Raw genomic sequence first — 24,561 nt, forward strand, 5'->3', positions numbered from 1 at the left:
AACTATAATTCAAGATGAAAATATAGGAGAAAATTTTCATAACACTGGGTTAGGCAGTATTTTTAGATAAGACACAAAACAGTACTAACCATAAAAGAAAAATTTAGAATGTCCATCAACTGATGAACACACACACACACACACACACACACACACACACACACAATGAAATACTACTCAGCCATTAAAAAGAATGAAATTTTGCCATTTCCAACAACATGGATGGACTTGGAGAGTATCATGCTAAGTGAAATTAAGTCAGAGAGAAAAACAAATCCTGTATGATATCAATTACATGTGGAATCTAAAAACTACAACAAACTAGTGAATATAACAAAAAAGAAACAGACTAACAGATATAGAGAACCACCTAGTGGTTACCAGTGGGGAGAGGGAAGGGGGAGGGGCAATATAGGGGTAGGGAATTAAAAGGTACAAACTATTATGCATAAATTAAGCTATATAAGCTGTATATATTGTACAACACAAGGAATATGGTCAATATTTTATAATAACTATAAATGGAGTATAACCTTTAAAAATTGTGAATCACCATATTGTACACTTGTAACCTATACAATATTGCACATCAACTATACTTTCAATAGAAAAATTTAAAAACTGGATTTCATAAAAATTAAAACTTTTTCTTCATCAAAAGACACCAGTAAGAAAATGAAGATCAAACCACAGACTGTGAGAAAATATTTGCAATACACAGAGGATCTGTATCTTGAATATACCAAAAATTCTTGGGCTTCCCTGGTGGCACAGTGGTTGAGAGTCCGCCTGCCAATGCAGGGAACGTGGGTTTGTGCCCCTGTCCGGGAAGATCCCACATGCCGTGGAGCGCCTGGGCCCGTGAGCCATGGCCGCTGGGCCTGCGTGTCCGGAGCCTGTGCTCTGCAATGGGAGAGGCCACAACAGTGAGAGGCCTGTGTACCGCAAAAAAAAAAAAAAAAAAAAAAAAAAAAAAAAAAAAAAAATCTTAAAGTCATGAGACAATCCAATGGAAAAATTAAAGACACTTCATAAAGACATAAAAATGGTCAAGAAGCACAGAAGGAATGCTCAGCATCATGAGTCATCAGGGAAAAACAAATTAAAACCACAATAACATACTATTTCACATCCACATTTAGAATGGCTAAAGTTAAAAATAACTGGAGGGACTTCCCTGGTGGTGCAGTGGTTAAGAATCTGCCTGCCAATGCAGGGAACACGGGTTTGAGCCCTTTTCTGGGAAGATCCCACATGCTTCGGAGCAACTAAGCCCGTGTGCCTCAACTACTGAGCCTGTGCTCTATAGCCCATGAGCCACTACTGAGCCCATGTGCCACAACTACTGAAGCCCGCGCCCCTAGAGCCCGTGCTCTGCAACTAGGGAAGCCGCTGCAATGAGAAGCCCACGCACCACAACGAAGAGTAACCCCTGCTCGCCACAACTAGAGAAAGCCCACGTGCAGCAACAAAGACCCAATGCAGCCAAAAATAAATAAATAAATAAATAATTTTAAAACCCTGGAAGTACCAAGTGTTGCAATGGAACTTGCATATGCTGTTAACGAGAATGAAAAATGGTACATTCAGCTCCAGTTTGGGGTAATCAATCATAACTCATCTGTCTCTCCCACTAAGTGCAGCTATAAAACCTAGACAAACTACATGGAGCAGCTATTAGAAGACTCTTGAAAAATAGGAGCAGGCAAATTGGTGAAGACTAGCAACATCTGAAGTACCATTAAATTGGTGATGAGTTATTTTATCATTGTTTCCCTTAGTATCCAATGACCTGAACTCAATAATAGAGTCTGACACTTAGAAGTGGACATTAGCACAGACAGAAAGACCTCCAGAAGAAGCCCTTTATTCAGGCATGAGGAGTGGAAGCAGAAATAGTGTGAAAAAAATCCCTGTATTTCTTTTCTCCCTTTCTAGTAATCTCAAGCACTCAAGTAATCTCATGGAAGCAGTGGTATAGCAGTAACGGACCAGAAGTTTAAAATTCTGAGGGAGGGAAACCCTCCTCTTTTACCAGAGGTGTGGTCTCAAGAGGGTGAGGTGAACCTGTGTTGGTTTTTTTTTTTCTCTTTACTGAGCCACCTGGCACTGACACAAAGTAACCACAGGAAGCACATAAAAGAGAGGGGTAAAGTAAGCCCTTGCTTTCTGTTCTGAGGACCAAAAAAGGGGAGCTCAAGGGGAAACATATAGAGGAAAGCCCCTATTATAATAGTTAAAATATACTGACAATACCACAAGTTGGCAAGGATGGAGAGTAACTGAAACAACTTGTATACTCCTAGTGGAAATACAAAGATACAGCCACCCTGGAAAAACAGTTTAGCATAGTTTAGTTCTAAACAGTTCTTGCAAAGTTAAACACACACATATACCACATGACTCAGCAGCTCTAACTGTAATCCCCCTCAAACTGGAAACAACCCAAATATCCTTCAAAGAGTGAATGTATTGATAAACTGTATTTTTTAAAACTTTTTATTGCTTTATGCTTGTTATAAAGCATTAAAAAGTAAAAAACTGAGTCATAAAATGAGATGGATAAATCTTAAATATACTCTGTAAAGTAAAAGAAGCCAAACCAAAAGGGTTATTATATATTTCATGATTTCATTTACCTGACACTCTGGAAAGGTAAAACTTGGAAGAAAACAGACCAGGAATTGCCAGGGGTCAGGGGAGGGACTGTCTATAAAGGGATGGCACGTGAGAATTTTTGGACTGAAAGAAATACTTTGTATGGAACTGTGATGTGGATTTATCAAAACTGACAGAACTATACACCACAAAAAGTAAATTTTACAGAATGTAAATTTAAAAAAATTAACCAAGATACTGGGGCAAAATAGAATATAGGATGTAAGAAATGAATCTAACTGTATAAATGAAGCACATCCTCATGCTGAAGGCTATAAGGAAGAAAAAAGCTAACCTAGGAAACAGCAACAATGTCTGGGCTGGATACTATACATAAAACCTGTACTCTAGCTGGAAGATTTGTTTCTCACCTGGGTATCGGATAAGAATTCTGAAACTTTATTTATATAGTAGGGTAAATATACTGTAAATAATGAGAGCCATGTTTATCACCAATGGAGAAAGAAGTTATAAATAAAGAAAGGGAAAAAGAAAGGGAGAAGGCTGGAATCAACCCTGTGGTTTTCGACTAGTCGGAGGTATCAACATCGACTTGTGGTTTAATAAAAAAAAATATATATATATATACACACACACACATTATCATAGAGATGGAAATGAATATAGGTGTACATATATGTATGAATTAATACCTATAATCTTTAGTTTTATTCACTCAGAGGGGCAAGAAGCAGTGTCATCCTAGTAGCAATGAGCAAACCTCATTGGTTTCTAAACACCACTTTCCATTGTTGAAAGTGGGGTACTGAAGTCCTCGACTATTACTGTATTGTTTACTTCTCCCTTTAGATGTTAGTATTTGCTTAGTATATTTAAGTGCTTTGATGTTGGGGGTGTTTGTGTATGTGTACTCTGTGTGTGTGTGTGTGTGTGTGTGTGTGTGTGTGTGTGTGTGTGTATGACTGTTATATCATCTTGATGAACTGACTCCTTTATTATTATATAATGACCTCCCCTTTGCCTACTGTTACTATTTTGTCTGCTACAAGTATAACCAGCCCTGCTCTCTTTTGGTTTCTACTTATAAGGAGCATCTTTTTCCATTCCTTCACTTTGAGCTCACATGTCCTTAAAGCTAAAGTGATTCTCCTGTAGGCAGCATATAGTTGAGTCTTGATTTTGTATCCATCAAGTCTTTTGATTGGAGTATTCAATTCATTTACATTTAGAGTAATTGTTGATAGGTAAGGTCTTACTTATACCATCTTATTGTTTTCTGGCTGTTCTGTAGTTTTCTTGTTCCTTTCTTCCTCTCTTGCTGCCTTTCTTTGTGAACTGGTGATTTTCCGTAGTAATATTTTCTGGTTGCCTTCTCTTCGGTGAATCTACTATATGTTTTTGCTTTGTGGTTACCCCAAGGCTCACATAAACATCTTACAGATAACAATATATTTTATATAATAACAACTTAACTTCAATCACATACAAAATCACTGCCCTTTTACTCCTCCCACTTTTATGTTTTTAAACACCCCACTTTTCAACAATGGATAGATCACCCAGATAGCAAAATCAACAAGGAAACATTGGACTTGAAGAATACTTTAGACTAAATGGACTTAACAGACACATACAGAACATTCAGCAGCTGAATACATTCTTATCAAGCATACACAGAACATTCTCCAAGTTAGATCACATATAGGCTGCAAAACAAATCTCAGCAAATTTAACAAGATTTAAATCATACCAAGTACCTTTTCTGACCACAATGATATGAAACCAGAAATCAATACTGGGGGGAAGCAGGAAATTCTATAAATATGTGGAAATTAAACAACACAGTACTGAATACAAATACGTCTTAAAAAATCAAAAGGGAAAGCAAAAAATATCTTGAAACAAATGAAAATGTGAACACAACATATCAAAACCTATGAGACAAAAGCAGTTCTAAGGACATTTATAGTGCTAAACGCCTTTATTAAGAAAAAAGAAAGGCCTCAAGTAACTTTACATCTCAAGGAATGAGAAAAGAACAGACTAGCCCAAAGTCAGCAGAAGAAAGGAAAATAACAAAGATCAGAGCAGAAATAAATGAAAAAGAGACCAGAAAAATAGAAAAGGTCAATAAGATTAAGAACTAGATTTCTGAAGATAAACACAATTGACAAACCTTTAGCTAGACTAAGAAAAAAAGAGAGGACTCAAATACATAATATCAGAAATGAAAGAGAAGACAAAGCAACTGATACCACAGAAATATATAGGATCATAAGAGACTATTATGAACAATTATATGTCAACAAATTGGATAACCTGGCAGAGATGGAAAAATTGCCAGAAACATACAACTTACCAAGACTGAATCATGAAGAAAGAGAAAATATAACCAGACCCATGGAGTAAGGAGATAGAATCAGTAATCAAATCTTCTCAACAGAGAAAAGTCCAGGGCCAGATGGCTTAAGTGGTGAATTCTAACAAACATTTCAAGAAGAATTAACACCAATCCTTCTCAAACTTGTCCAAAAATTGAAGAGGGAGGAACATTTGCAAACTCATTTTATGAGGCCATCATATTACCATGATGATCCAAAGCTAGATGAAGACACTACAAGAAAACTACAGACCAACAGCTGATGAATACAGACCAAAAATTTCTCAACAAAACATTAGCAAACCAAATTCAACAGCACATAGAAGAATTATACACCATGATCAACTGGGATTTATCCCTAGGATGTAAGGATAGTTCAACATATACGAATCAATAAATATGATGTTTCTTTAATAGAATAAAATATAAAAATCATGATTATCTCAATAGATACAGAAAAAGCATTTGATAAAATACAACATCCTCCAATGATAAAAACTCTCAACAAATTGAGTATAGAAGAAACATCCCTCAACATAATAAAAGTCATGATATGACAAACCCTCAGCCAACATCACACTCAATGGTGAAAGGCTGAAGCTTTCCCTCTAATATCAGGAACAAGATAAGAGTGCCCACTGTCACCACTTTTACTCAACATAGCACTGGAAGTCCTAAGCAGAGCAATGAGGCAAGAAAAAGAAATAAAAGACATCCAATCAGAAAGGAAGAAATAAGTTGTCTTTGTTTGTACATGATATGATCTAATATCTAATAGAAAATCCTAAAGATTCCACCAAAAACTGTTAGAAATAATCAATGGATTCAGTAAAGTTGCAAGATGCAAAAATCAACATACAAAAATCAGTTGTTTCTATACACTAACAAAATAGCTGAAAAGAACTAAAGAAAACAATCCCATTCACAACAGCATCAAATCAATAAATACCTAGAAATAAATTTAACCAAGGAGGAGCTAAAACATCTGTTCACTGAAAACTAAAAGACTTTGATGAAGGAAACTAAGGAAGATGCAAACAAATGGAAAGACACTTGAAATGTGTTCATGAACCAGAAGAATAAATATTGTTTAAACATCCATACTACTAAAAGCCATTGATACAGTCAATGAAATCCCTACCAAAATTCCAATGCCATTTTTCATAAAAAGAGGAAAAACAATTCTAAAATTTATATGGAACCACAAAAGACTCTGAACTGCCAAAGCAATTCTGAGAAAGAACAAAACTGGAGGCATCATACGTCCTGATTTCAAACTATACTACAAAGCTATAGTGATCAAAACAGTATGGTGCTGGCACAAAAACAGATACATAGATCAATGGAACAGAATAGAGAACCCATAAATAACCCCTCACATATACAGTCAACTAATATTTTACAAGGGAGCCAAGAATACTCAGTAGGGGAAGGATAGTCTCTTCAATAAGAGGTGCTGGGAAAACTAGATAACCACATGCTAAAAAAATGAAATTGGACTCCTACTTTTACAACTCACAAATTAATGTGAAATGGGTTAAAGACTTAAACATAAGACCTGAAACCATAAGCTCCCAGGAAAAAACACAGGGAAAAACTCCTCGACATTGGTCTCACCAGTGATTTTTTTGGATGTGACACCAAAAGCACAAGCTACAAAAGCAAAAATCAGTAAGTAGGACTCCATCAAACCCCAAATTCTCTGTACAGTGAAACAGTCAACAAAATGAAAAGGTAACCTACAGAAGAGGAGAAAATATCTGCAAACCATATATCTGATAAGCAATTCATATCCAAAATATATAAAGAACTCATAAAACTGAATAACAAAAAAACAATCTGATTTTAAAATGGGCAGAGGAACTAGAACTGAATAGACATTTTTCCAAAGAAGATATACAAATGACCAACAGGTAGATGAAAAGGTGCTCAACATCACTATTTATTAGGGAAATGCAAATCAAAACTGCAATGAGATCACCTCACACCTGTCAAAAAGGCTATTATCAAAAAGACAACAAATAACAAGTGTTGATAGGGATGTAGAGAAAACAGAACCCTTATGCACTGTTGGTGGGAATGTAAATTAGTGCTGCGACAATGGAAAACAGTAGGGAGGTTCTTTAAAAAATTAAAAATAGAACTACCATATAACTCAGCAATCTCACCTCTGGGTATACATCCAAAGGAAATGGAAACAGGTATCTGCACTCTCATATTTGTTGCAGCATTATTTACAATAGCCATGGTATGGAAACAACCATATCTTGTGTCCATCGATGGATAAATGGATAAAGAAGACATGGTGTAGGGACTTCCCTGGTGGTGCGGTCATTAAGACTCCACACTCCCAATGCAAGGGGCCCGAGTTTGATCCCTAGTCAGGGAACTAGATCCCATATGCATGACGCAACTAAGAGTTCGCATGCCACAACTAAGGAGCCCAAGAGCTGCAACTAAGACCCAGCGCAATAAAATGAAATGAAATGAAATTAAAGACATGGTGTATATATACACAAAGGGATATTATTCAGCTGTTAGAGAGAAGAAAATCATGTCATTTACAACAACAATATAGATGGACCTTGAGGGCATCATGCTAAGTGAAATAAACCAGACAGGCAAAGAGATATACTGTATGATACCATTTACATGTGGAACCTAAAAGAGCCAAACTTGTGGAAACAGAGTAGAATGCTGTTTACCAGGGGCTGGAGGGTGGAGGAAATGGGGAGATACTGGTCAAAGGGTACAAACTTCCAATTAGAAGATGAATAAGTTCTGGGGATCTATGCACAACATTGTGATGACAGTTAACAATAATGTACTATATAGCTGAAAGTTGTTAAAAGTAGATATTAAATTTTCTTACCACAAAAACAGTAATGATAACTATGTGACATGATGGAGGCATTAGCTAATGCCATTATGGTAGTTATTTTGCAATATAAGTGTATCAAATCAAAGCACTGTATACCTTAAACTTAAACAATGTTATATGTCAATTTTATCTAATAAAGCTAGGGAAAAAAATCTTATTCTCCAAAAAAAAAAAAAAAAAATGACGGCTCTTTGGGGAAATAGTTGATTTCAGGGTTGTGGCAAGTTACAGGAGCCAACATGAAAGTGTTCTCAATAGCTAAAACTAAAACAATTTGAGTAGTATTGGATTGTAATCCAAAGAATGAAATAAATACCCCTGAGTTCATACTAATGTACATGGAAAACTAAAGGAATAAATAAATGGGGGAGGAACAACAGCTCTTGCTTACAAAAGAATTCCAATTAATAAATGTAGAAGGAATAAAGGAAATATGAAAACTCCATTAGAATACCAGAGTAATCATTGCTACAAGCAAGATCCACTGAAGGATGCTTAAAATTAGTGGTCAAAGTTTAAGCAGAAATAGGACATTTGCTTAGTCTATCAGTATCTCCCTTAAATATTTAGTATCAAAAAAAATTTAGTATCTACCAAGGAAAAACATTAAGTTTATAGTGGAGAATCTTGGTAGATACTACTTTTGCCAAGTGATCAATGTTAACATCACTAGTCATGCATATCAACTTAATGTGCTCCATGATGAAATGCACTGGAAGTGTATAACCTCAATCTAATCTTGAGACAACATCAGACAAAGCCAAATGGAAAAGACTTTCTCCAAAATAACTACTAATTCTCTTCAAAGTGTGAAGGTTATGAAAAACAAGGAAAGTCTGAGAAACTGACACAGATTGGAGGAGATTACAGACACAACAACTGCATGTAAGGTGAGATTATGGGATGGATCTGAAACAAAAAACGTTCATTTGTGAAAAAACCAGGTGAAATCCAAATTGGTCTATACATTTAATTACAATTTTATATGAAGGAGAATTTCTTAGTTTTGGTAAATGTTTTATGGTTATGATGTTAGGGTAAGATGTTAACATAACGGGAAGCTTTAGCAAAGGGTATATTGGCAACCTCTAAAATATGCCCCCAATGGGACTTCGCTGGCGGTCCAGTGGTTAAGATTCCACACTCCCAATGTAGGGGGCAAGGGTTTGATCCCTGATCGGGGAACTAAGATCCCATCCCGCATGCCACATGGCGTGGCCAAAAAAAAAATCCCCCCAATGATCTCTGCCTCCTGGTATTCATGCTCTTGTGTAATCCCTAACCCTTGAGGGTTGGCTGGAAATAGTGATTCATTTCTTTCTAGTAGAATGTGGCAGATGTGGTGAGATTCACTTCCAAGGTTAAGTTACAAAGTAAGGACTGTGGGTTTTGTCTTCAGCACCTTCTGCAGTCTCGATTGCTCACTCTGAGAAAAGCTTTGCTGTCATAGCTGCCATATGGAAAGAAGAAACTGATTATTTCTGGCCAATAACTGTGTGAGTGAGCTTGGAAGGACATTCTCTTAGTCAAGCCTTGAGATGGGACCACAGCTGTAGTCAATATCTTGTTTGCAACCTTGTGAGAGACCCTAAGCCAGAAGCACCCAGCTAAGCCATGCCTAGATCTCTGACCCACAGAAACTTTGGGATAATATTTATTGTTTTAAGCTGCTACATTTCAGGGTAATAGGTTACACTGCAATAAATAATACAGGAACTCTACTATTTTTTGCAGCTCCTCTGTAAGTCTAAAATTATCTCAAAATAAAAAAGTTTAATACATATATAAATGTTTTACACATATATATATGCACACATACACTCACACACATAGGTAAGTGTGTATATGTGTATACAGTTTGAATTATTTACAGACTCTGGAGTCAGACAAACCTAGGTTCAAATGCCACCTCCAACACTTAATGGCCATGTGATCTTGGGCGAAACATTTAATTTCTCTAAGTATTAGGTTTTTAAAATCTATAAATTGAGGTAATAAATAATATCTACCTCTGGATGATTCTACTAAGTATAAAATGATATACACATTGACTACAATGCCTGGCATTTAGTACATTCTGAACAAACAGCATTACTATTAGTTCATATTTAAAATCATTTATAATTTTCTTCTCATTCAAGGAATTCAGCTCCCATAACTTGGCATTTTATCACTTAGAAGAGTTTAAGTATTGTATGTAAACTTGTCAATCTTTTAATTTCTAAACATTTTTCACACACAGTACTGATCTCTATAACACTCTACTATTTATAATAGTACTTAAATCAGAGATTGACCTTGTTTTTTCCTGCCGCAATCTAATTCTCAACCACTAATTTTTCAAGCTGTAATGGACCTTTAAGCTTTCCAACCCTTTCCCTTCCATCAATTATCCACACATGAGTGCCAAAGATATTAAATGACTTGTCCAAGAGGACAATTGATAGAATAGTTTAAGTAGGGTTTAGGATTCTGGAGAGACAGTACCACATGGTGAACAAGCTCTTGCTTAGATTGAACAGACTGCAATATTTGAGACAATGAGGTTTGCTGAAAAGGTAACGTCAGTGTCTCAGTTTCCCAGAGGGCAAATAAGGATACCACCACCTACCTCATAGGGTTATCACAAGTATTAAATGAGATAACATATTTAAGTCCCTCACTGCCATGACTACCACATGCAGATGTCGATTAAACATTTTGTCCCTCTTTGTAAGGCCAGTGCTCTCCACTATGAAATACTATCTTCTCAACTGTAAGGTGGAAACATTAAACACAGATGGTAATTCGTTTAGCCATATGGTAAAAGACTCATTATTGTAAAACTGAATCAATGACAGTCTTAAAATCAATCTGAATAGTATAAATCTAATGCATTTATCCCTGAATTGGGTTTCCATTCCTACAATCATTGTGAAGTAATAAGGCATCACATCAGGGACCACATTAGGTTGATGTGCATTACTGGTGATGTTAACCTTGACAACTTGGTGATGTCTGCCAGGAAATTTCACTTTTTTTCATTCTAAGTACTAAATATTTGAGGGGAATCATGAAATGGAAACAAAGAGAGGGGGGGAGAGGGAGCAAAGCCTGGTCTTCAGCATATTTCCAATGTAATAAATAAGGAATTAGGTAAATTGTATCACTCAATGATCAAAGATTCTTCTTAAAGTAATTCAGTGTTTTAAAATACTTGATGTCAAGTCATTTTCCAAAAGCTCTTTGAGAGTATAAATACATTACTCCCAGGTGTTTTCTCTTAGTTAGGTGTTTATTCCTTGAAAGAATTTTAGCTTAGGCAGATACAACCTCCCCTAAGAGAAATCATACTGCCTCTCCCCCAAGAACTTACATTTGCTTAAGTATTTTAAACACTATATCATAAATTCCATCAGTTTGCTTGTAATCACATGAGACTCACCGAACTGCAGATACTGGAGTCCCTTCTGGATTGGAATATCCTTCCAAATCTGAAATGTTCACCTGTGTTTGCCTTGAGGTTACTATCTGGCTATTCCGAAGAGGTATGGTTTTCAAGTCCTGAGAAATAATATTACTATCTGGAAGAGGAGACTGTACGACTTGGAAGTCCGGTGAAGATTTAGGTCCTAGAAAACCTACAGATTCTTGATCCTGTGCTACAGGTTTACTGGTCAATAATTTGGAGGTTGGTTCCAATGATTCTGAAGATATAGTCTGTACAAGGTCAGAGTTAAACTCACTATTCATCCTTGTTTTAGAGGCAGGATCCAATGAATGAAATCTTTTATCTAAGGTTCCACTATCCAACTTGGAAGGAGTCTTGGGACAAAGAGTTATACGAACACAAGAAAGTGCTTTTCTATTTGAAGGTGGAGTAGATGCAGATGTTACTACTGTACATTGATTTGGGGCTGATGGGGAGGCCATATCACTGAATTTGGCTTCAACATTTATCATATCAGAAATGTGTAATTTAGGCTTATGTTCATTATTCTTTTCTACTATACAATCCTGACCTTGAGGAAAGGGAGAATGGTGTTTTCCCATGTGGTGATCTACATCTGGGGCTTTGCTTTCTTCAAAGAGCTGACGTTGTTCAAGAAAAATGAGAGAAGGAAGGTCTGAAGTTATATAATCCTGACTTTGAGGAAGGGGAGAGTGGTTTTCTCTCAACTGATTATCTTCATGTTGGGTCTTGCTTTGTTTAAAGAGTTCTCGTTTTTCAAGAAAAATATGACAAGGGAGATTTGCAGCTACATAATCCTGATGTTGAGGAGGGGGAGAATTGTGTTTTCTCACACAATGATGTTCGTGTAAGGCTCTGTTTTGTTCAAAGAGCTCTTGTTCAAGAAAAATGTTCGAAGGAAGATCTGGAGTTATAATTACATTCTTCTCTTTTACTCCTAGTGTGGAATTTGGTCTGCCCATGCTAATGAGAGTATCATTATCAGAAAAATGAACTTCCTTGAAATTGCTATCATTTGCACTGGTACTGGGCTTAGAATGACTGCCTTTAAAATCTGATCTTTCTAAGGGTTTTTCTTCTTGGTGAGAATGTTCAACAGATAATTTTTGGCTTTGCCTACTATTTTCTGCTAAAATAGTCACAGCTTTATCTGGTGACTGACTAATGATTTTAAATGATGAAGGGGAAGAGGTTTTCTCCTTTAGATCTCTAGGAGGATTTTGCTCTTCAGTGATATAAGAATTAACTAGCCCCACAGATGCTCCAATACACTGGCTACCTTCAGTAACACCAACTTTAAGAAAAGAGGAATCTGAAAAGCACTTAGAATGTCGGTGAGATGATAAAGTGATGGAGGTAGTAAACTTTTTCATAGGTTCTGGGGGCAGCATTTGTGATGAAGACTGACAATCCATTTCTTCAGGTGGCATACAAGCAGGTTCTATTAATTCTGACAGCCAAGGGTCCAACTTTTCATGGAATGGCATTCGAAGACCCTTGTTAATTTTCAAGTCATCACCCATAAAGTTTTGAAATGGGGAATGACTTTGTAACTGCAATGAATTCCAAATTTTGAAATGGGAGTTGTTCTCGTCCAGTGACTTGGCAAGGTTGATGTGCCTGGTTGTCCATGATGATGGGCTCCGTTGTCCTCTGATCATTTCTGAGGGTTGAGCAGATCTGAAAACACAAGGGTGGCTGTCCAATTGTGGCCGTTCAGCTGTTAGAGTCCTGAAACATCCTTTTTCATGGCTCTCAATAATAATGTGACTACATACAGCTTCTGGCTTGCATCCTATTCCCTGTGGACTCTGTAAACCCTAGAAGATATAAACAAGTTCTTACTTGATGCAGTCCAAATAATTATATAAAAATTACATTCCTATCTAGGCTAAGATCTAACCATGAAGGTAACGTTGATCTTTTATAATGAAACAGATAAGAACACAACAAGAAAAAGACAGCTAACTATAGAATAAAATGGCTCATGATAAGTAAGACCACACAGTTAATTTCTTCTAAAAATTTTCACTGAAGTAACAAAAGCAAAGACTACTACTCACCTTTTTTGTTCTAGTAACAGACGTCCCTTACCCCAACCTCTGCTGGTCACATGACTACCAGCAGAGACATTTCCAGTTTCTTCTGCAGCCAGATGTGACCATGTGACTAGGTGTAGGCCAATGGGATGTGAGCTAAAGCAGTAAGTACAACTTCTGGTTCCTGTCCTTAAAAAAATCAAATTCCTGACCTCTATGTTTCCCTACCACAATCATCATTACCATCACCATTACCTTTGCCAACTGAAAATGGTGATGTCTAGAACAACCTTGGGAAGCCAAATGTAAGGATGGCTCAGCTGACCACCCAGTTTGGTTCTTCAGAAGACCTCAAGAAGCAGAGCTTTCTTTCCTACCCTGGATATGAGAGAAAAATACAGTTCTACCTTATGTGAGCCATTGTATTTGAGTCTCTCTGTTATAAAAGCTTGGCCTACAACCTAATATTTACCATTAAGAATAGGAAAAAGAACTAGTACCTCTTTCTGGGGTATAGGATCAGTGCCTAAAGATAAATATAACATTTCTTTGAGATTTCTGTGTTTTACCTATAAAGTTATAACCTGGCATTCTATTTAATTTTAGTGCCACATTTGATTTCATATAAAAATATTTTAAATTATGGTGCCATTTCTCACATAATGGAGGAGATGTATTTTTCCCTATTCCTCCTGCTAAGCACAACTAAAAATCCTGGATATTATATATATAACAAACTTAAAAAGAATCTGAAAGGTGTAGAGAAAAAGGCAGACTGGCTAGGGACCTTGGGACCTGAGGAGTAACAAGGTAGTGAGATTCCTGGGTTTTCTTTTTACTTCAAATATCCCAGACTTGGAGATGAAGACAGCAACCCATGAACAATAAGCACAGAAGAGCACAAAGAGCACAAAAGTTCTAACAAAAACCTGCTCTCATTAGCTAAAAAAACAAGCAAAGGTAAAGATTAGCAAGACACAAAACGTTTAGACAATAACCGCTCTTTTCTAGCCAAACATCACAGAAGAACACTGTGGCCTCACCCACACTCCCACCAGCAAAAGCCAAGTGAGGAGCTTGAGATCTATCCTTTCAAAACTCTAATAAGGAACCCCAACAGCCAGGCCAATGTGGAATTAAAGATGGTCAAGCAAGATCCCAGAACTATTTTCACCCCTGATGGCTAGTAATGAGCTACCCCTCCCTGTGATGTCAGTAGAGACGACATGGGGAGACAGCTTTCATTCCCACTTAGCAGTAATGAGGTGCCTCTCTCTCTCCCAGCTGCAGACTGGAAGAAAAGATTTGCAAATCTCATATCCAATAAAAAACTTACAAAGAACTCTCAAAATTGAGGAGTAAAAAAAAAATTTTTTTAAACAATCCAGTCCCCCCCAAAAGGGGCAAAAACATATACATTTCACTGAACAGGACAGAGATGGGAAATAAGGGCACGAAAAGATGTTCAACACCATTAATCATTAAGGAAATGGAAATTAAAACCACAATGAAATATCACAACAGATCTATCGGAGAATGGCTAAAATAAAAAATAATGACAAGACTTTGCTGGTGGCACAGTGATTAAGAATACACCTGCCAATGCAGAGGACATGGGTTCCAGACCTGGTCTGGGAAGATCCCACATGCCATGGAGCAACTAAGCCCGTGCACCACAACTACTGAGCCTGTGCTCTAGAGCCCATGAGCCTAGAGCCTGCACTCTGCAACAAGAGAAGCCACAAACATGAGAAGCCCACGCACCACAACGAAGAGTAGCCCCTGCTCACTGCAACTAGAGAAAGCCCGTGTAGCAACGAAGAACCAACGCAGCCAAAACATAAATAATAAAAATAGAATAAATAAATTTAAAAAAATAATGACAACATCAAATGCTGGTGCGGCTGTGGATTAATAAGATGACTCACACGTTACTGGTGGAAATGTAAAATGGTACAAACGTGAAATGGTACAAATAGTGTGGAAGTTTCTCAAAAATTTAAAACATACAATTACCATATAACCCAGCAATAGTAATAAAGACCTATGTTCATCAAAAACTTGCAGAGGAATGTTTATAGCAGCTTTATTTGTAATAGCGAACAACTAGAAAACTACCAAGTTGTCATTCAACAGGTACATATTTAAACAAACTGTAGTACCTCCATACCATGGAATACTACACATCAATAAAAATGAACATACCGTTGATATTGAATATTCTGTAGATAATTATGCTGCGTGAAAAAAAACCTATACTAAATGACTGCACACTGTATGATTTCACTTATACGAGTCTTAAAATGACAAAATTATAGAAATAGAAACTAGATTAATGGTTGCCAGGGGTTAAGAAAGGAATAAGCATAAGAGAGAAGTGGATGTAGCTATTACAAAGCAACATAAGGGACCCTTGCAGTGGTGTAAACATTAAGTAGCCTGACTGTATCAATGTCATTATCCTGGTTGTGATATACTGTTACATATTTGCAAGATGTCATCATCGTTGGAAACTAGGTAAAGGGGAAAAGCAATATTTCTATATTATTTCTTACTACTTTATGAGAATCTACAATTACTTCAAAGTAAAATGTTTAAATTTTTTAAAAGCCAACAAACTAATTAAACACCACTGGACAAAAAACACTTTAAAAATGTGGTAATTATTCCATGGCTTCTTATTACCCTGACACTGCCTGACATATCACTGGGAAATAAATATTCCAACTGGAAATAAATACTCCAATGACTAAGAATCATAAACTTAGTCTAGCCTCTTAAAACAGGGCATGATTAGATTTATATTCATCCCCAAAGACATTTCTTCCTCCTTTCCAATAATCCATATCTTACAATTTTTTGGAACACTCCAACCCCTACAGCCTTCCATCACCTCTTTCAAGCTTTATAATAATTATAAACAGCTTTCAAATAACTTTTCCATTAAAAAAATTCTTATAGCTTTGGTATTTGATTAATAAATTTTAGTATTTTCATGTAATCTCTTCCAGATAAGCCATAAAAACTTATGTTATATCCCAACAATGTATCACATGTTAAAAGCTACTATTTAGCTCAACAAAATCCAACACTCTTTAATGATAAAATCACTCAGTAAACTATAAGTGAAAGGGATTTCCTCAAACAGATGAATGGCATTTACAAAAGATGCACAGCTAACATTATACTAAATAGTGAAAGATCAGATGCTTTTTCCTTAGGAGAAGACCAACACAAGTATTTCCATACTTCCTCTTATCATCTGGAGGTTCTAGCAGGGCAATCTAGAAAGCAATTTAAAGAAATCCAGAAAGGAGAGGAAGAAGTATCTCTATTTGCAGATGACATGATCTTCTACACAGAAAACAGCAAGGAAATCATACAAAAACCAACTAGGACTAATAAGCAAGTTCATTAAAGTTTAGGGTGTGAGTTCAACAGACAAAAATCAACTGCATTTCCACACACAGTGAACAATCCAAAAATGAAATAGAACAATTCCATTCACAACAGCATAAAAAAGAATATAATACTTAAGAATACATTTATCAAAATAAATAAATAAATAAAACTAGTACACCACAAAACATTATTGAAAGAAATTATAGAAGATCAGAATAAATGGAAGACTGGCCCAATGGATTGGAAGACTTAATATTGTTAAAATGGCAATATTCCCATATTGATCTACAGATTCAAGGCAAATCCTAACAAAACGCCAACTGGCTTTTTTTCTTTGCAAAACTTGACAAGCAGATCCCAAAGTTCATACAGAAATTCAAGGGACCCACTGTAGCCAAACCAATCTGGAAAATGATGAACAAAGCTGGAGGACCAAGTTCTGATTTCAAAACTTATCACACAGCTACAGTAATCAAAACAGGGTGGTACTGGCACAGGAACAAATAAATAGATCAAGAGAATAGAACTGACAGTCCAGAAATAAACACTAATATTTATGATGAATTGACAAAAAGGCCAAGAAAATTCATAGGGAAAGAACAGTCTTTTCAGCAAACATTGCTGGGACAACTAAATATCCATGTGTAAAAACATGAATTTGCACTCCATATATTAAAAAATGGCTCTAAGGGGACAGGCAACAAAAATTAAAATATATACATGTAGTTGTACAGTTTTCCCAGCACGACTTATTGAAGAGACTGTCTTTTCTCCACTGTATATATTTTTGCCTCCTTTGTCATAGATTAGGTGGCCATAGCTGCATGGGTTTATTTCTGGACTTTCTAGAAAATCAATAGTTCCAATGACCTATATTTCTGGTTTTGTGCCAGTACCATACTGTTTTGATTACTGTAGCTTTGTTGTATAGTCTGAAGTCAGGGAGCCTAATTCCTCTAGCTCTGTTCTTCTTTCTCAAGATTGCTTCTGCTATTTGGAGTCTTCTGTGTTTCCATAAAAACTGTAAAATTTTTTGTTCTAATTCTGTGAAAAATGTCCTTGGTAATTTGATAGGGACTGCATTGAATCAGAACACTCCCTAAGACCATACATAAAAATAAACTCAAAATACTTATTTGCAAAGCAGAAATAGAGTCACAGATGTAGAGAACAAACGTATGGTTACCAAGGAGGGAAGGGGGAGGTGGGATGAACTAGGAGATTGGGACTGACATAAAAACACTACTATGTATAAAACTGATAACTAATGAGAACCTACTGTATAGGGCAGAGAACTCTACTCAATGTTCTGTGATTACCTAAATGGGACTGTAAAGCAGCTATACTCCAATAAAAATTAATTTTAAAAATACACACCAGGGCTTCCCTGGTGGCGCAGTGGTTGAGAGTCCGCCTGCCGATGCAGGAAACACGGGTTCGTGCCCTGGTCCGGGAAGATCCCACATGCCTCGGAGCGGCTGGGCCCGTGAGCCATGGCCGCTAGGCCTGCGCGTCCGGAGCCTGTGCTCCGCAGCGGGAGAGGCCACAGCAGTGAGGGGCCCGCATAACGCAAAAAAAAAAAAAAAAAAAAACACACCAAATTAAAAAAAAAAATAAGGTACATATAATCAGTGAAAGAGAAATCTTAATTACATAAGCTCTGGTTTGGTTATTTTTCAGTAAATTTAAAATATTAAAGATCTCTAGATTAAAATAAAGAGGTACAATTTGAATCTTTCATATATAATTTAGTTTTAACAAGGAAATTTACAAACTTGAGTTTAAATCCATCACAGCATTCAATGGTAAAGGGTTTCACAGGAACTCAGATTAACTCTTTTGATTCACCTCAGTAGGAAAAATAAAAACTAGAAAAAAAAATAAATTAAAAAAGTAAAAATATATAAATTAGACATCAAAACTTAAAACTCTGTATGAAAATATACAATCAGGAGAGCTAAAAGACAACCTACAGAATGGGGGAAAGTATCTGCAAATCATATATCTGATAAAGGGTTAATATCTAGAATATATAAAGAATTCTTACAACTCAAACAAAAAAACAACCCAATTCAAAAATGGGTAGAGGTCTTGAATAGACATTTCTCCAAAGAAGATATACACCTGGTCAACAAGTCCATGAAAAGTTGTTCAAATCAAAAATCATCAGCAAAATGCAAATCAAAAGCACAGTAAGTTGTCACTTCATATCTGGCATGGCCATTATAAAAAAAAACACACAGAAAGTATAAAAAAACCAAACACACAGAAAGTATTAAGTGTTGGTGAGAATGTGAAAAAATTTAAATCCCTATGCACTATTGATGGTAATGTAAAATGGTATGGCTGCTATAGAAAACTGTATGGCAGTTCCACAAAAACAAAAATAGAATGACCATATGATCTAGCAATTCCACTTCTGGGTTTATACCAAAAGAATTTAAAAGCAGGGTCTCAAGGAGATATATTTATATGCTCATATTCACAGCAGCACTATTCCCAATAGCCAAAAGGTGGAAGCAACTCAAGTGGCCGCTGATGGATGAATGGATAAACAAATGTGGCACATACATACAATGGAATATTATTCAGCCTTAAAAAGGAAGGAAACTCTGACACATGCTACAACATGGATGAACTTTGAGGACGCAATTTAAGCAAAATAAGTCAGTCACAAAAAGAAAAATACTGTATGATCTCACTTTTATGGAGCTACCTAAAGGAGTCAAATTCAGAGACAAATTAGAATGGTGGTTGCCAGGGGTTGGAGAAGAGGGGGGGATAGGAGATTGTGGTTTAATGGATATAGAATTTCAGTCTTAAAAGAAAAAGAGTCCTGAAGACTGGTTGACAACAATGTTAATACAGTTAACACCATTCAACTGCAGAGTTAAAAATGGTTAAGATGATAAATTTTGTTATGTATTATTTCAGCACAATTTTTAAAAACAAAAATAAAAATAATTTAAAATTGCCTCAAAGGGGATCACAGACCTAGATATAAGAACTAAAACTAAATCTCTTTGAAGATAATGATAAATTTTTGTGACTCTGGGTTATGCCATGATTTCTTAATATGATACCAAAAGCACAAGCAATAAAAGAGAAGCATAATTTGGACTTTGTCAAAATAAAAAACTTGTGGGACTTCCCTGGTGCCACAGTGGTTAAGAATCCGCCTGCCAATATAGGGGACATGGGTTCGAGCCCTGGTCCTGGAAGATTCCACATGCCGTGGAGCAACTAAGCCCGTGCGCCACAACTACTGAGCCTGAGCTCTAAAGCCTGTGAGCCACAACTACTGAGCCTGCGAGCCACAACTACTGAAGACTGCGCACCTAGAGACTGTGCTCCACAACAAGAGACGCCATTGCAATGAGGAGCCCGCACACTGCAATGAAGAGCAGCCCCTGTTCGCCGCAACTAGAGAAAGCCCACGTGCAGCAATGAAGACCCAAAGCAGCCAAAGATAAATAAATAAATAAATTTATTAAAAAACCAAAAAACGTGTTTCAAAGGTCACCATCAAGAAAGTGAAATGACAGTATAAAGAATCAGAGAGAATACGTACAAGTAATATATCTGGTAAGAATCTAATATTCAGAATATACAAAAAACTCTTACAATTCAACAGTAAAAAGACCATTAAATTTTAAAATGGGCAAAAGATCTGAAGAGATGTTTCTGCAAAGAAGATAAATGACAAATAACCACATGAAAAGACATTCAGTATCATTAATCATTAGGAAAATAAATTAAAAACAAGATGAGACACTACTTCATACCCATCAGAATAACTATAATCAAAAAGGCAGAAAATAGTGACATTGAAAAGGTTTTCTAGTATGAGAAACTAGAACCCTCATACACTGTTGGTGGGAATGTAAAATGGCGCAGTTACTTTTGAAAAACAGTTTGGCAGTTCCTTAAGATGTTAAACATAGAGTTATCATATGTCCTAGCAATTCCACTTCTAGGTATATATAGCCAAGAGATAGAAAAACATGTCCATTCAAAAACGTGTACACTTACGTTTATAGCAGCACTATTCAGAATGGCCAAAAAGTAGAACAACATGCCAAGAGATAGGAAAACATGTCCATTCAAAAACTTATGTTTAGGGCTTTCCTGGTGGCGCAGTGGTTGAGAGTTCGCCTGCCAATGCAGAGGACGCGGGTTCGTGACCCGGTCCAAGAAGATCCCACATGCCGCGGAGCGGCTGGGCCCGTGAGCCGTGGCCACCGAGCCTGCGCGTCCGGAGGCTGTGCTCCGCAACGAGAAAGGCCACAACAGTGAGAGGCCCACGTATCGCAAAAACAAACAAACAAACAAACAAAAAAACACATTTATAGCAGCACTTATGTTTATAGCAGCACTATTCAGAATGGCCAAGAAGTGGAACAACATGTCTATCAACTGGTGAATGGATAAATAAAATACAATATATCTATACAATGGTATATTATTTAGCAATCAAAAGTATTGAAGTACTGATTCATGCTACTATGCAACATGTATGAATCTTGAAAATATTATGCTAAGTAAAAAAGAAGGCAGTCACAAAAGATCACATATTAAATGATTCCATTTATATGAAAGGTCCAGAATAGGTAAATCCATAAGGAGAGAAAGTAGATTATTGGTTGTCTAGGGCTAAGGGAATGGAGGTGGAGGGGTAGAATGTTCTAAAATTTAGTTATTGGCCAATTCTGTAAATAAAGTAAAAACGATTGAATTATATATTTTAAATGGATGAATGTTACTGTATATAAACTGTAGTGAGATAAAGCTGTTACAAAAGTACTTTTAGCTGATATGTCCTTTATGAATTTTCAGACTATTTCTTAATTAAAGTTTTCACCTAACAGAGCTACCTGAGTTTTGTCAGATTATTCACTCATTGCTCAGCTTAATATCACAAGTCACAGACCTCATGTAACAAACCAGAAAGGAAATAATAGTTCCTCCCTGTCACATAAAACAAACAAAACTAAACACACACATGCACATATGCACGCACGCACACAGCCACACATATACACAGTCATCTAGCACTAAAAGTAAAAAATCTACTCTCTATAAAGAAATGAAACACGGATTACTATTTCATGCAAAACTCCCTTGTAATACTCTCGCAGTCCAGTGGTTAGGACTCCGTGCTCTCACTGCCGAGAGCCCTGGTTCAATCCCTGCTCAGGGAGCTGAGATCCCACAAGCCACACGGTACAAATTAATTAATTAATTAATAAGTAAGTAAACCTTTTAAAAAAAATAAAAATTATTTTAAAAACTCCCTTGAAAATCAATAAGTTTATGGAAAAAAATGTTTTAAAAATAAATAAGGGTTCTTATAGCTTGAGTGTAAAATTTTAGAAAAAATCTATTAACTACCACGGAATTACTTGACAGGATTATTTTTCTAAGTTGTTCATAATTTTATATTTTAGGACCTCAAAGTCAAAACTTGAAAAAAAAAACAAAAACTACAACAGTTAAAGCAATTTTTACTTGCATTAGAACCAACGAATATGCTAAGTCGTCTTTTTTTTTTTTTTTTTTTTGCGGTATGCGGGCCTCTCACTGTTGTGGCCTCTCCCGTTGCGGAGCACAGGCTCCGGACGCGCAGGCTTAGCGGCCATGGCTCACGGGCTTAGTTGCTCCGCGGCATGTGGGATCCTCCCGGACCAGGGCACGAACCCGTGTCTCCTGCATCAGCAGGCGGACTCTCAACCACTGCGCCACCAGGGAAGCCCTGCTAAGTCTTCTTTTAAAATGTTTTCTGGAAAAACTTGAAAATCTTGCTATACATTTAAAATCAACCCTAAAACTACTGGGATGAGAACTTCATTACTTATATTCAAAACAACAGTAAGTCTAAGCAACAATACTTTGTATGCGTGTGGATATTTTACAGCTCTGTAAAATACATTCTTTCGGAAGAATGCTTAATGTAAAAACAAGCACAACATACACAAAAGATAAGAGACAGAATATAAAAACATATTAGTCAACTTATATGCAAATGTTTTATAGAGGTAAAATTCACATAACATGAAGTTAACCATTTTAATGCATATAACTTGTTAGCATTTAGACCACCTCTATCCAGTACATAACCATCACCTCTATCTAGTTCCAAAAGTTTTGTCCACCCAAAATGAAACCCATATCCATTAAGCAGCTACCCCTTCCCCCCTCTCTGCTCAACATTTGCCACCTATTAATAAGCTTTCTGTTTCTGTTAATTTACCTATTCTGGATATTTCATATAAATGGAAATATATGTGACCTTTCATATCTGGATTCTTTCACTCAGCATAATGCTTTCCAGGTTCACCTATATTGTAGCATGTATCAGAAATTCATTGCTATTTATGGCTGAATAATATTCCATTGTATTGGATATACCAAACATTCTTTATCTATGCATTAACTGATGTACATTTAGCTATTTCCAACTTTTGGCTTTTGTGAACAGTGCTATTATGAAAACATGTACAATTTTTTGTTTGAACACCTGTTTTCAATTCTTTTGGGTATACACCTAGTAGTGGAATTGCTGGGTCATTATTATTGTTTATTATTCCACACTATTATTATTTGTTACTCTATGTTTAACTATTTGAGGAACCGCAAAACTGGTTTCCACAATGACTGCACTATTTTACACCCCCACCAGCAATGTAAAAGGGTTCCAATTTTTCCATATCCTTGCCAAGACTTTTTATTTTCCATTTTTTAAATACAGCTATCCTAGTAGGTTTGAAGTGGTACCACTGTTATTTCTTCATATGGCTTTGAGTTGCTGTCTAATGTCCTTCCATTTCACCTGGATGACTGACTTCCTGTAGCATTTTTTGCATGCCAAACTTCCTAAGTTAACATTTATCTGGTCTTAAATTCTCATATATTTTTAAAGATAGTTTTGCCAGATGTAGAATTCTTGGTTGGCAGTTTTTTCCTTCAGCACTTTAAATATATCATCCCACTTCCTTTAGTCCTCTTAGGTTTCTAAAGAGAAGCTGACTGCTAATCTTATTGAAGATCCCTTGTAAGTGATGAGTTCCTTCTCTGTTGCTGCTTCCAAGATTTCCTGTCTTTGGTTTTCAACAATTTGACTATTCACTTGACCCCTGAACAACACGAGTCTTGAACTATGCAGGTCCACTCATACATGGATTTTTTTCAATAAATATGTACTACAGCACTAAACGATCAGCAGTTAGTTAAATTGGAGGATACAGAATCATGGATACGGAGGGATGACTGTAAAGTTATATGTGAATTTTCAGCTGTACTGGCGGGGGTTGGGGGCGGGGGGGGTCGGAGTCCCTAACCTCTGCATTGTTCAAGGACCAACTGTAATGTGTCTCAGTGTGGAAGTCTTTCAGTTTTTCCTGCTTGAAGTTCATTAAGCTTCTTGGATGTATATATGCATGTTTTCCATCAAATTTGTAAAGTTTTCAACAATTACTTCATCAAGTATTATTTCTGTCCATTTTTTTCTCTCACCCTAGGACTTCCAATACACACATGTTGGTATGCTGGTGGTACCTCATGGCTCTGTTAATTTTTCTTCATTCTTTTCTCCTTTTGGGCTTTCAAGCTTGATAATCTCAACTGACCTATTTTCAAGTTCACTGATTCTTTGTTTGACCTGCTCAAATGTGTCCTTCTAGTTGGACTTTTCATTTCAGTTATTGTACTTGCAGCTCCAGAATTTGAATTTGGATCCTTTTTCTAACTGCTATCCCTTTTTTGACATCTCTATTTGGTAAGACATCCTTTT

At 36.4% G+C, this 24,561-nt stretch overlaps 1 protein-coding gene across 6 annotated transcripts in view; it reads right to left on the bottom strand.

The window, feature by feature from the left end:
• ALMS1 (ALMS1 centrosome and basal body associated protein) overlaps positions 1-24,561 on the bottom strand; it is a 203,157-nt gene that overhangs the window by 71,960 nt on the left and 106,636 nt on the right. For all 6 annotated transcript variants that reach the window (XM_067007400.1, XM_067007399.1, XM_067007398.1 and 3 more), the window contains one exon: positions 11,305-13,151. In XM_067007400.1, the coding sequence (XP_066863501.1) occupies positions 11,305-13,151 (1,847 nt within the window). The remainder of the gene's footprint in view (positions 1-11,304; positions 13,152-24,561) is intronic.

The sequence above is a fragment of the Kogia breviceps genome, chromosome 11 (genome assembly GCF_026419965.1).
Source record: "Kogia breviceps isolate mKogBre1 chromosome 11, mKogBre1 haplotype 1, whole genome shotgun sequence".
In the NCBI taxonomy this organism is placed as follows: Eukaryota; Metazoa; Chordata; class Mammalia; order Artiodactyla; family Physeteridae; genus Kogia; species Kogia breviceps.